This window comes from Accipiter gentilis, chromosome 12, assembly GCF_929443795.1.
Source record: "Accipiter gentilis chromosome 12, bAccGen1.1, whole genome shotgun sequence".
NCBI classification, from domain to species: domain Eukaryota; kingdom Metazoa; phylum Chordata; class Aves; order Accipitriformes; family Accipitridae; genus Astur; species Astur gentilis.
Genome location: NC_064891.1, coordinates 13,338,026 through 13,352,259, shown reverse-complemented (window position 1 = coordinate 13,352,259; position 14,234 = coordinate 13,338,026). Strand labels below are relative to the sequence as shown.

At 39.2% G+C, this 14,234-nt stretch overlaps 1 protein-coding gene across 1 annotated transcript in view; it reads right to left on the bottom strand.

Moving 5' to 3' along the window:
• Window positions 1-221: 221 nt before the first annotated feature.
• Window positions 222-14,234, bottom strand: part of FGF2 (fibroblast growth factor 2) — a 29,353-nt gene continuing 15,340 nt past the window's right edge. Inside the window, exons 2-3 of the mRNA XM_049814804.1 lie at window positions 7,396-7,499; window positions 222-630 (exon numbers count right to left, since the gene is read on the bottom strand). Coding sequence (XP_049670761.1) covers window positions 445-630; window positions 7,396-7,499 — 290 coding nt within the window. The 3' untranslated portion in view covers window positions 222-444. The remainder of the gene's footprint in view (window positions 631-7,395; window positions 7,500-14,234) is intronic.

Sequence of the window (14,234 nt, the reverse complement as noted above, 5' to 3'; positions counted from 1 at the left end):
TTATTATTGTATTGTTATTTAGACCATATTAAAATTATCCATGGACTTTTTAGATAATTATTAGAAAGTAATTATTTACTCTATTCTTTAATAAGCTATAAAGATATAAATTATTTCTAAAGGTAAATATTGCTATAAGTGTGCATCAGATTTGTCTTCCTTTACTCTGTAAAGCAAACATAAAGTAAATAAAATAGCTCTACATAGAGATCTAGCAGAAAACAGAAGTGTTACTCATCCTGAAAATAGGTTTTCCAAGTAATTTTACCTCCACACACACTGGCACAATAGGTTTAAAGAGCAATATAAAGACAGTATGAAACATTCATCTTTTAATCTGGTATCAGCAAAGAATTGCTTGTATTTCTGCTGCTTTGGAGAGGAGTAGGAAACTCGACGTCTTTAGTGTAGTGTGGCATATGTGCTCGGAATCCGCCATGGAAATCAGCTTTTAGCGGACATGGGAAGAAAAAGGATAGCTTTCTGTCCAGGTCCAGTTTTTGGTCCAGGTTTGTACTGTCCAGTTCTTTTCAGTGCCACATACCAATCGGAGTATTTCCGTGATCGGTAAGTGTTATAGTTATTAGATTCCAAACGCTCAAAAAAGAAACATTCTTCTGTTGCACATTTCTGAAAGGGAAAAAGAAAAGGATTATTGATACTCCATCACAAATCAATTCTTCAGATCCATGGGACTAGCTTATCAAAAACATAAGTTAGCAGTAGGTTTGGTTTTAAGAAATTCACATGAAGCAGTTCATGTTTGAAGAAAGATACAGTTATTATGAAAATATTGTTAAAACACCTACAAGAAGATGAGTTTTTAACTACGGTTCATTTATTGTCTTTAGCACAGACCAAGCAGATTCTAGCTTGTTTTCACCATATAATGTTCTGACCTGCAATTCAGACAATTACATTAAGAATTCTGTCCCTTGGCACTTACTGGCTTCCAAGCTCAGCAGTTCTGCTGTCTCATCCTATGTTATAATTTAACCAAAAAGAAAAGCAGGAGGTAAGAGAAAAGGCAGCATTTCCCTTGCCTTCCTCAAACCAACCTTTTTATCAATTAAATAAATAGCATGGCATAGACTTTCAGCCTTTGCCTATTCTTTTTTAATTTGGGGGTTTAACTTTCCCAAAGTTAATTCAAGTCTGTATTTATAGCACTGTGAAACAGTGCCAAGCCTGCATCTGTTCAAGATTTTTTAAAATTCAAAACTTTTAAAATACTTTCAAGAAAAGACCAGACCTGGCAAAGAGTTCTATTCCACATAGAAACCAAGCATACTCTACTAGTGTTTAGAAGCGCATCTATGGAATTGTTCTGCTTCTGGAAGCAAGTCTTCAAAAACAATTCCACCTACATGGAATTAACATGCCTTCACACCTACAAATAAAAAAGAAGGTGGTTCTTCACACAACGGGTAAAAGTTGAGCTGTGGAGTTCCTTACTGTAGGAAGTTACAGCTTCCCCCAGCTTACACGGATTCAGGTCACTTTCGGGCAAGTTGATGGAAAAGAAATTTACTAAAGAGATAAAAAAAATTCTTGGCTGAAAAGGCCCCAAAGCTGAGTTTGGGTGGAGGCTGGGAGACCAATACAGGGAATTACTATGAATACCTTTTGTTACACACCGCACTTGATCCCCGTCAGATAGAAGACGCTCGACTGCATATAAAGCCCTCAAAAGGTAAGCCTGCCATTAACGAATACCATGTGATGCGCTTTCTTCCACACACAGCAGAAACCACTGATCCCTCAGGCTGACTGTACTGAAGAGAAAGAGTCTTCATTTTCAAATGATCCCACTCCTATCAGTGAGATCATCTAAGGCAGGCATTATCTCCTGCAAGACTTCAAGCCACAAATTTTCCTGGATAGTTATTATTGCCTGGGGGACTTGGAACCCAGCTAATTTAACTATGACTGGTATTTATAGCTGTTCACAGTCAGCTGAAAACAGGAAAGTTTATTCACTTTCTGAAATCCACCACCAAGACACCACATGGTTCCTCTGTATTGAAAACGTCAGAGGACGTACAAACAGCTTCAAATAAGATCTCCTTCTGTAGGAAGAGGATGACTATGGGCGTTGAACTGCATTTATCCCAAGGCATATTCGCAACAGGAAAACCCCTGTCAGTGGATAGCATTGCTCTCATAGCGGTCACAGTGGCAAACCTGCCTGCAGAACCCATGCTTTAATCAACAGAAATTATTTTCTCAAAATTATCTTCTCAAATACAAAGATGGCAGAAGTTCAACACTGCCAGAACGTATCAGAGCTGGGGGCCGGGGGGGTGGGGACGGACGGGGACTTTCTTTTCATATACACCATCTGTCAGTCCATCAATTCAGTCATACTCATTTATCCAGCAAATTTTTGGGAATGCCACAGGAGGAGAAAAGCTAGTCACTAAAAAGAGAGCATGTAAAATCTTGGAGAGGAGGCAGGGAATGTGAAGCAATTCTCTAAATGAGCAGGCTAGTCTTTGTTACAATCTTCTGTTAATATTCACAAATATATAAATTATGCAACTAGAACTAAAAAGTGAGCTTGGAACAACTAGACTTCATGCAGTATGCGCAAAAACATACAAGAGTAGAGTAATTCCTCATATATGCCAAGTTTCTGTAGCTACAAGCAATTAAGTCATTCAAATGCAGTCTGGAATAAAGTGATCTGTCTCCAAACGTACATCTTCAAATAGTTCTTTTCCTCCACTTCAACCATTTTCAGATACAAATTTGGGTTTCTGAGGAAAAGAACTTTTCTAAGAGGACATCCATATGCAATTTCTCATTTCTGTAACTCACTAATATTTTTATATTTTGAATAGCAGAAATCAAATTAACAGTTTTTGTGATTTGTATCTTAAATAATCTTACTCAAGATAAATTGTATTTTAATGCCTTTTGTTCCAGCAATGTGAAAACAGATCCATTAATCATCTCAAGCCACAGATCCAAGCCTGAAATGGATTACAGCAGCCTTAGGAGGGCACAGAAACCCTATAAAGAAAAGAAGTGTTTAAGAACAAAAACAAACTTTAAAGCAGAGTTTAGGCAAGTTCAGTTCAATCGCCCAAGCTGGAAATTCTGGCTAAGAGACCACAGCAGCTGGCTCACACCTCGCCTTTGCCTCCTACCCGAACTTCTGGAAGCACCGAGGGAGCGGGCGCCATGGGCACTGGGGATGTTCCGGGCAGAGCACGGCCTCCGAATGCCGCACCACCTGGTTTCTGGGCTGCAAATCCCCGTTGAGTGCGGCTGTGGAGCTGGGAAGGTAGGTTGGCTGCCTAACACCGGCGGGAACCGAGTCTCTGCGACCACCACTAGGAAGGAAACGGCTTCCAGGGCAGCCGGAGTGAATTTAAGCAGCCGCTACGAGACCACACAAACAGACGAAAGGCAAATTTGCACGACCCCCTCTCCTACGTGCTATATGCACAAAGTAAACGCAATCGCAACTCAAAGGAATGCATCGGTTTTATTTAGCTTTCCTCCTATCTCTCAGGTTTAAAAAGTAAAATAAATTGAACTCCTCAAACAGATTCTTCAGGCAATTTATGGGTGTTACAAAAAGAAAAAATCAAAAAAAGGTGAAAAAAGAAAAAAAGTTTGTTGGGCTTTTTTTTTTGTTTTGTTTTTTTTTTTTTTACAGTCATAAAGATATTTTGAAAGGTGACATGCAATTCACTCCGGACACTCAAGTCCTCATTTCTCCACAAAGCATACGTGATACCAGTGCTTTCCTACAGTACGTTGCCAGTGTAAATATTTTGATGTAAAAGTGAACATTTAGGCAAGAAATGATGGTTCAGGCTTCATGAACTCTGTATTCCCTAACATCTGCCAAAGGCGACATTTTGGAAGCTGGACTGCTGTCCAGCGGGAGTGGGATGCCAGCCACCACATTGTGAACCGCAGCCCCTGGCCCTGGATATCAATGGGGTTTTTAAATACTCTTTGGTCTAGGCTGCATTCAAAGCGGTGATCTGGCAGCAGAAGCTTTCACAGCACATCATGAAATACCATAACTCTACAGTCCTTCATGAAAAGGATAAAGGAAGGGAAAACACTTGGGGCAGTGGCAGGGAGCGAGTGCCACTCGGCACCTGCCCTGCCGCCAGTCCGTGTTCTGTCTGCTGCCAAGCAAGACCTCCATCCAGAAGAAGTCTGAGCAACTAAATAATACACCGAGTGCTGGAGTTTTTAACGTTAGCAATGGTGGTCATAGCCGCGCTTGTACTACGGTCTGCAGTGTGCCACCACTTACAGTAGCCAAACCATAACGACCACTGAAATCCTCACGGTGATTCACCCAGGGCAGATTAATTGACCAAAAGAGGCAGCAACTTCCTGCGACAACGTTCTTCCTCCCTTATTTGCATGGCCAAACGCCACCCACTGACTGATTTTTTTCAGTGCAAACTGCATCTGCCTTAGTATCGCATTATGCCAATTAACTAGTATTGACATTTGGGACTCAGATTAGGAATTAAAATTCCTCAAGTTTGTTCACTCTCAAAACTGAAACCAGAGGGTTAACCTGTTAACTACCACAGCAGATGGAGTATGGCCCAAGAAAGGTGATGATCATATTTAGCCTTTTCTAACTACCCAAGGGCCAGGAAATGAAGGTTATTCTCACAAATATTCTTGTCCCACGATTTTAATCCGTAACACTGAAAGAGAAGAATTTCCCGTCAAGTCCTTCAGTCTGGGAAAACCTGTCCAGTCATAGCAAAACCATATAACCATGACAGACAGAACAAACAGGTCGTATCCTTAAATGACAAATTATTTCTCGTGAAACATAAAAGCTAGTCAAAAGTGCAATTCTTTCTTTCATGGGAAATTTTGCGAAATTTCTTCATTAAATGAAATAATCAAACACATTTAATTCCATAAAGTGAAAATACTTCATTATTATAATTAAATGAAACTGGAAAGTCAAAATAAGCCATATCGAAAGTGAAATGTTTCAAATTTTCCTTAAAAAATCTGATGGAATAGATACATTTCTGCACAAGTATTTTTAGTCAAAACAGCATTTTCCAAGGGGAGGTTTTGACTAGCTGCATTAATGACCAGCCATTTTCTCCAGCGACTAAACTGGTCAAGATTACCTCTCCTCCACAGCAACTGAGGCTGTTAATAAACCGAGCATGAAACTGCTAAATTAAAAGCCACTATCATCCAGCTTTTAAGACAAGAACGCAGTTCACTGCACCACCACACAAATCACCAGTGTAAGCAGTGATATGCTGGCTATGCAATAAATCATTTTACAAAACCCAACTTGGAACAAACCACGAAGACATGTCTCAGCAAAGCAAGTACAAAAACATCCAACTAGATGAAAAACAGCACTGAATAATAATTTGCAAAAGTATTTTTGAAGTTGCTGATATATTTATAAAACAAGGACATTACGAAAATTGATGCTTGACACTGAAAAGTAATAAAAAAGAAGAAACAAAACAGATGTTAAAATGGACAGAACAGTACTTGAGTGACTATGGACTAGAGAACTAAATAGGTGTTTAGAAATTAAAGTTCCATAATGTTTTAAAAGAAATAACCAGAGGTTTCAGCAGATACAAATTCACGTGCACTGACGAGATCAGTTCACCACAAAGATTTCCAGCATACACTCTTTCAAAGCTCTCACTGAAACACAACACTGCTCAAACTGAAAAAGAAATGCTGGCAATTAGGAACAGTTTCATGAATGTGTTTATAGGCAGAAAACAGTAGAGGCACAAATGGCCACAAACTGTTGGATATAGTACGGAAATCCTCATGGAAAAAGCATTGCCTGTGCTGCAGAAACGATCATGAAATTGCAGAAGTATTCATTAGGCTGGTTGAAGAACAAAATCTTAAGAGTAGAGAGTTTTCACCTATGAAGAGCAAAAATGCAGAGCTGTACAAAGTAGTGTTTGCAGTAAACACGATTCAAGTAATACTCGTTTTCAGAAACAAAGCAAAACAAATGTTTTACAAGCTCAAGTGAGAAGCACAAAGTGACCCAACTTTACCAGATTTTCAGAGAGTAATTCCGAGTGAACGGCAGATACTTTCCAAGCACATCGCCTTACAAGAGCCAAGCAGAAAAAATTGCTGCATACAGCTGCAAGGGAAGCATGTTCTACAACCAAAACCCACCATGCAACAGTAGGTTGGAAATCCCAAATATAAACACACCCAGGTGTTTATAATTTTACAAATGGTGCTAAACACCCTATTTTGACCATTCGCTGTCGCTCAGGGTAAGGAGGGCAATTTGCATGGGGAAGCTGAATGCCACCACACCAGCACCACAGGAAATTCCCAATTATCCTTAATTCAAGAATAGCACAGTGGACGACTGCTCACATTTTCTTCAACTGAGCTGTCACACAATATCTGAGTAAATAATGCTGTAACTTAAAACAGGTTCTTTATCTGTATTCGCAGGCATAACCAAAACGGGCGTCCGGGAGCCAGCAATGCGCAGCGCTGAGGAGCACATGGGGGATCCCTGCTCATGTAAAATTGCTGAAGTGTTTTGTTTGCCTTCAGACTAATTTCACTTAGGCACAGGCAGAACTGAGGGGAATCAGAAGTAATTTCTGCAGCCCTTGGCACAGGTCTTTCCTTAGCTCCTGTTCAGCTGGGGTTAGGAATTCACTTCATTAACACCGGTTACCGGTGAGGACTTGCACAGAAGCTGAATGGGGCTGTGTTCAAGATACCAAAGCACCAACAAAATGCACGGAGTTTAAACTAAAGCTAGTCTCATTAGAGACTAGTTTAATTTACCTACATTTACATAACTTTTTTTTTTATTTTATTTTATCATTACATTTTAAAAAATGTTTTTCTTGCCAGTTTTCTAGTTTGGAAGTATGCACAACCAAAAAACACTTGATTCTCTACAAAGAGGAAAATGAGAAAACAATATATACAGATTACTATCAAAAACAGAAAAGTCAAAATTTTAAAAAATTGGCTTTACTTTCCACTTTTTTAAAAGAGTCTTTACAATCACTTCATGTGAAAGTAAGTGAAAGAGGAGAAAATTACTTGGGGGGGGGGAGGGAGATACTTTATTTATTTGTTCTTTCCATTTCCTTCTATACGTGATCACTATGGTTTTTCTCTCTCAGACAGGCCATTTAGTTAAATTTTGCAGCTTCTAGGTGAGGGCAGACATACCCATCTCTTCCTAGTTCAATTAATTGACAAAAGTTTTGCAGAGCTAATTTCTCCCTGATAAATCCCACACAGAGAAGTTGAGTAAGTCCTGCTGGAGGAAAGGTTACTCAATACAGAGTGAGGAGAGGACTTACCAACACAGACAGACACATATAGAGATAAACATTAAAAAACCCCGCTGCTTACCAAAGCCAGCAGTCTGCCATCCTCCTTCATAGCCAGAAAGCGATTTGCACTTACACCTTTGATTGATACCACTCCTCTTTCTTCTGCTTGAAGCTGCAGTTTGACTGTGAACACAAAAGACAGAAGTAAATTTTTACCACTACCGACAGTGAAGCCTACTGATTCAAACCTAAAACCATAGAAAGCTTGAGCTTCAGCTTGCAGCGAAGATAGTAAACTTACAACCTCCAGCTTTCTGATCTCATTTTTCATCAAAGAAAATGCTTATTACAAAGAAAGTAGCTATTGTCAAATTGGCAACAATAAGCGTGAGTTATTCTTCTATCTCCGTTTCTCATAAAAACAACTTAAAAACCCATACAATTCCTTGAAGGACCACATACGGCATGGTCAACTGCTCACAGAAAATGGAAATTTTTCACTGTGATTTTCTTATGGAGAAATTTCTTAATGTTTACAGAACAGCATCAGACACTGAATGGATGCAGCTCTATATGGCCAGATTGTCAGTGAGGCATGAGTCTGGACTATGATTCAGACCACTCAGGACCGTATCACTGGCTAAATGTTGTAGCAGCTCCCAACAGAAAAGTATCTATTAGTTTACATCATACATCCAACAAGTGGTTAGAATAAACACACAGAAAGAACTGCAGAAGTACATGAGGATAGCAAAGACACAAGAAATGGTGTAATACACATTAGGAACACGAAAAGTGAGTCTATTTTAATCAATTATTTTAAAAAAAAAAACACAGTCTTTTTTTTTTAAAAATCTGTAAGGTTATATCACATAGCTTTTAGCTACTGCCTGTGATTTAACACAAAGTCTAAACTGATTTTTCTAGCCACAAATCACATCCAGTAGTTTAGATTAACACACAAATGTTCTCCCCTTTGCCCGGTTTCAAGCTGTAAGCCAAAAGCCACCTCCACCTAAATGCAGAAGGGCTAGTTGCTATTTTTCTTCTTTTTTCTTCCCTGATTATTCCTGTCATTGCATTCAGAATGAGAAATAAATCAAGCCTTTAATGGGTTAAAACAGCAGAGACAGGAAGTTGCATCTACACTTCATTTCAGCCTAACCTTCACAGGAGTATCTGTGACACTGTACCTCAAAGTTCAGGTTTTTCAACCATCAGCTACACAGGATGGGGAATACTACAATACAAAAAACTACACCAAATACCATAGAAAAGTTCACCAGATACCTTCTACATGACTTAGGCATTTGCGGCTCAAAAGAAATCTAAACACTCTGTTGAACTGCCATTTTTCTAGAGAAGAGGGGGAGGAAAAGGAAGCAAGGTACATGTTGTCCTAAACATCACAGAAACCTTGCAATACTCTTCCAACCATTTTTAGAACATCTTCTGAAAACCTAACTTGGATTATTTAAAACATCGCTTTAAAAAGGGGAAAAGGCCCATACAGCAACTCAAATAAGCTCTTTGGACTGCTTGCAGCTTGACATATGGTCCTTTCTCCTCCCCCTCACAGAAAATATATGCCCATTCCCTGCAGCTCTATCCCATCAAGCCAGCTTGCACAAGCAGTATGATTCAATGTCATTTCTGCTAAAACCAAACACAACCATTTCAGTAACAGTAGAACACAGGGAATTGGATGTCCCAGAATTCCTAGGTTTTTCTCTGTTCTGGATGGCCATAATTTCCAGTGAAACCCACATCTGCAAACCCTCTCACTTAAAAAAAGAGCAATTAGAAGCAAGCCCAGCTGAGTAATGTTTTTCTGCACAATACTGTGCTTTCCTCCACAGTTGCACTAAAAGGGGATTTTTCAGAGCAGCTATACTTCCGTAACAGGAAGCAAGATCATTGCAACACAGGCATCAAAAATGAGGAATAGCTGAGAAACAGCTTCTCACCTTCTTGGGATGTATAAAGACAAAGAAGACTTTTGCCAAAGAACTGCAGCAGCTAAAGAAGGAACAAGCAGGATGTCAAAAGCTGGTACTGGTTATGTGTCCATCAGGTGTCTGAATGAAGGATATGACTCATCTGGTGCGAGACTATCGGTATTTCCAAAAATTAACTAGGCTGGAACTTTTCCTTGCTTCTGCTTGCATCCCAGAAATTATTTTTTGAATTAGTTAAAAACATTTCTGATTTGAACACTCTATACAGGGATCTGACCGTGATAAAAGCCCAGCTAGAGGAACCAACGCCTGTGCTCCTTTAACTCAAAAGTATTCGGCATCAGTTTGCGTTTTCCGATTTTTCTTTGAAGGGTTCATAAGAAACACATACCTGGTTCTGTACAGTAAGACTGGTATTACAGCTTAGGGGAGAAAGTCTGGTGGGCAATATTGGTATACATCATCTCAAACATGAGTTTGCTTCACCTGCCTGCTTTTGTGGAGTGTATAGTTTTTTCTATTTAACCATGCAGCCTTAAAAAGCTTGACCTTTTAAGCCACCAGAATAAACGCTTGAAGTGACCGTGAATTTTGGAGTGGGAGCATCTCTTGAGATTCAGAGGGTGGCTGCTGCTTATTTGGTTTTTTGTTGTGGAGAAAAAGAGATTTTTGCAATACAAATGAAAACTTACTTCGTTTACTTCTGTTGCTCCTAAGGACAGGACTGAAGAAACTCCAACAATAAGAATACCAGGAACACGAAATCTTTAGGATAATTACTGCAAACCCTTTTTTAAGAACTGAAATTATTTCATTTTATTTTTTCCCTAGATACAGACAGCCATCAGTAAGAGTTGCTTATAAATCCACTAATTTGTATACACAACTGAAGCCATATTAATACAAATGCTGCACTCTGAAGAAAATAAAATTGTTTATGAACTGTGTCTGTGGCCATTTTTCATAAAGAAAAAAAAACAACAAAAAACAAACCCTCTCACTAATAACTTCAGACTTCAAGGAATACAGAAAGCTCTGTAGTTGTAAAAAGTGAAATGTTTAATTTCATCCCAGAATCAAGTATCCCAAATACAGCCCTCCCAAGTTATTAGGCCAAAATCAGACTTGTGAACAGCTTCAAAAACCTTCAGTGCAACTCCTTGCCCTCTGGGGAAGCAAGAATGTGGAGAAGTGCTCTGGGCAGGGACTGGGGGAAATGGACTTTTGAGATGTGCCCAAGCATACAGCTTTTACCACACACTTAACAAGAAACAGCTGTGTGAAATATCTAAAAAGTAATATTAATTACTGCAGTACAGACTTATTATGCTTCATGACTTTCTCCTGACAAAAAAAGCATACCAACTCCTAGTGTCATATGGGGCAAGAAGTTCAGATTCTGTAAAAACAAACTTTTAGTAAAGGTTTTTAAAGCCTGTAAAAATATTTGTATAGTTCAGAGAAGCTTATGAGAAGTGTTACTCTTTAAAAAGGGGGTGGGGGGCGGGGGGTGGGATTTTCCTGCAGAGTTTGAAAAGAACTACAATACTGAAAGCCCCAAAAGCAAAATCAGCCTCACTGGATCTTCCTCTCCAACTTGAAAAAAAAACATGAATAAACAGAGCCAGAATAGTACTGTAAGTTTTTCAGGTTCAGCGTTATTTTATGGCTTTATTAATGCAAGGTAAGTATTTGCCACAGTGTTACGTTGATCTGGAGATGACAAGATACAATACAGCCTTATTAATCAAACATATTATGCCCATGCAATAATCACCAGAAGCAACAATTTCAGGTTTAGCTCAATGCAACGTGGTACAATCAGTCGTAAGAGAAATGTAACACCGATGATCCATAGCTTTTGCAGCCTTTAGGTCACCAATAGCAATAGTTCAGACAGGGGCCATCATTTCAGATCTACTCATAATAATTGTTTTCAGCATACCTGAACCTCAAAACCAGAAATGAAAGTAAATTAATTAAGAAGCTTGTAATCCAAAAAAGTAGCAGAGATTGTTGTGAAACAGCTAATTAACAAACTGAGGGCCAAAAAGGCACATTTTCCCAGTTATTCTGGCAGTCCTTTGGGAGGGCCACCCTCCAGCACAGCAGTAACTTATTTCACTGTTAACATTCAAAGTATGCCCTTTAATTTGTGATGAACACCAAGTGCGAGGCTATGGTCAATGCCTGCTGGTTTTATGACAAGAGAGAACTTAGCATGCTGAGCAACATCTTGACGACTGAGGCTAAGTTACCACAAAGTTATGAAAATAAAAAATGTCCTATCCCAAATTATAACCTACGCAACCTTTATGCACTGACAACTAAATAGGACTCATTAAATTTACTACTCTTAAGACTTCCTTTTGTATCTCTTCATAATAAGCCGAAGTATGATCATCTTCCCTTTTTCTGCCGAGTAAGAAGTAATGAAGCATAAGATATACAAACTTAATTTCATGTCAAGGTAGAATCTCTGAGGAAGAAGGATAAAGTTGCATCTTTGGGAAGATATAAAAAGGCTTAGAAAACATGAATGGAATAAAGTTAAGGCGCTGAATTATAATTCAGGAGACAGATTTAAACCTTCCTTTGACACAAATTTCTAATACTGTAAGATAAAAGTATGTATCCTAAATAATGTCTCCTTTGAGCCATTTCCTTGTTCCTGTGTTCAGCACAATCACAAACCTGTTACCTGAACAAATGAATCAGTTAACAAAACGCAATTTATGGATATAACAACACGGTTCGTAACACTGCAGTGAAGATTGTCCCAGAAGAAACCACCATACAGCCCTCTGACAAGCTGCACAGTTAAAAGCGCAAAACCAGATGTGGTATCATTAAGATGGAAAGAGATCAAGCCACATAAAGACAAAATTCTCAAACCAAAATTAAACTAATCAATAGGGATTTATAGCCTGCAGGACAGAAGCCATTGAACAAATTTTTAAGCAGAAGATGACTGTTTAAAAGCTACCTGGCTCAAAAGCAAGAAATGCCTATAAATATTCCAGTTGTAGGGAAAAAAATATACGTATCTGACAGTACATGATAAGCAAATCTCTCCTTGTTCACCCTGCCCGTGACATCAGGAGATCCCATCACACTCTTCTCCTTAGAACCATGTTTTCCAATTCCTCTGGGCCATAATAAACATGGGAGTAGAGTACCACTAGCTGTGCCATGGCCTTCCTCCCTTAACTCACCCACACAGCAGCAGCACCACCATCCCTCAGGTAAGATCATAAAACTTAAGTGTTCGGGCACAGGAAAAACATGCAAATGTACAAATCAAATTTTTAATTATGGGTCCAGAGATTTATTTTAAGTCATTCTGTTATGATAATGAGTTTTTCCTCAAGTTTTGCAAAAGGATTCCCATACCAAAAAAAAAATAAATCACAAACTGTTTGTCATCCTCTTGAACTGCAAAATGCTTTCCACAGGCAGACTGTGTCCAAATCCTGTCTCCAGCTGCTGAGGGTGGTGCATACCATTTCCAGAACATGGGAATTCACCTTACAGCAGCCGAGCTGAGAGAGCTTGCTGAGCCCAGCTCTTCCACCAGGATCTGTGGCAACCTCTGCACCTCAACCCAACAGTCAAAACAGTGAACATCAACGGTTTTGTCAACCTTTCACAGCAAGGTCTGTGAACCATAGCTGAGCCAAAATAAAGGAAGACTAAATCTTGTGAAAATTTTGACCATGTTCATTTTTGACAGTACATGCAAAAGGGGTCCAAACTCAGTACCTAGTTCTCTAACATTGCTAGAGCTATCATTAAAGACTGTTTATATTTTTATATATATACACACACGACCTTCTAAAGCTGTAAGAGCAATCGAATACTCAGAATTTCCAGATTTTATTTTACAGTCATATGTCTTCTTGCTTATAGTATCATCTACATCTCTACATGGCAGATTATCCAAACAGCTACATTTACCTAAGGAGATGATCATTAGGAAAACACATCACTTTGGATGTAGCTTGAGTGGACCCATTAGGCCTTCCAGTAATACAAGAAAGGATAGAGAGGGGACATTTTTTCTTTACAACAAACAGAGGCTGTGTTAAGAATACCTATTTGCTGATGTTCTGGCTGAAGAACAATACGAGCTACAGCCTAACCTGAACTTCCATTGAAACCAGTACAATTCGTGGCATTAAAGGATGTTGAACCACACTTGAACATGCACCAGAATCCCTGGCAGAGGGTCTTCCCCACCTCCCACTACACACAGCCCCTCCTGGACAAATACAGCTGTTCTGCATATAGACACAAATGATCATACAAGGTGAACCTGGGTTTTTATGCCAGCTTCCTTTCCATTAACACAGGAAATCTGCAGGTGCACCCTTTCCAACAGTGACATTCAGGCAGAGAGTCTTACCAGCATCTGAAAAGAAGAATGACTAAACAGTCATTTTCCTTTTTGTTGTAAGACAATTTACAGAGATCAAACCTCTTCAAGACCACTCCCTGATATATACATTAAACAGGTTCAACAGTTTGGGGTGCGGTTTTTTTTGAGATCAGGTCCTGATCCTGTGACGTTAAACACAGACAAAACACTGACCACTCTGATGTGTTCCTCCCCTGCAGCCAGCAGAGCTCTGCAGGCACAGATTTCTGCATGCAATCATGTCATTAGTGGATTGCGGACATAAAATTACAGTTACACATACACGACTATCCCTCTTTCGCAGGGTATATGGTCAGGACAGATCTGCAAGTTGTAGGTTAAACTAGCCAGCATATTTGAGAGAGAGTTACAAATGGGCATTTATTTCACAATTTGGAGAGACTTTTCTAAGAATATGGAAGTTGAAAAGTGCTGTTTAATAGCATTGTGGTTGGCAAGGTTTCAGATTTCTATTATGAACTGGATCTTCCCCATCTTTTCTTAAAGAGCTCAAAAAAGTATTTCCAATGCAGTTTTGCATAC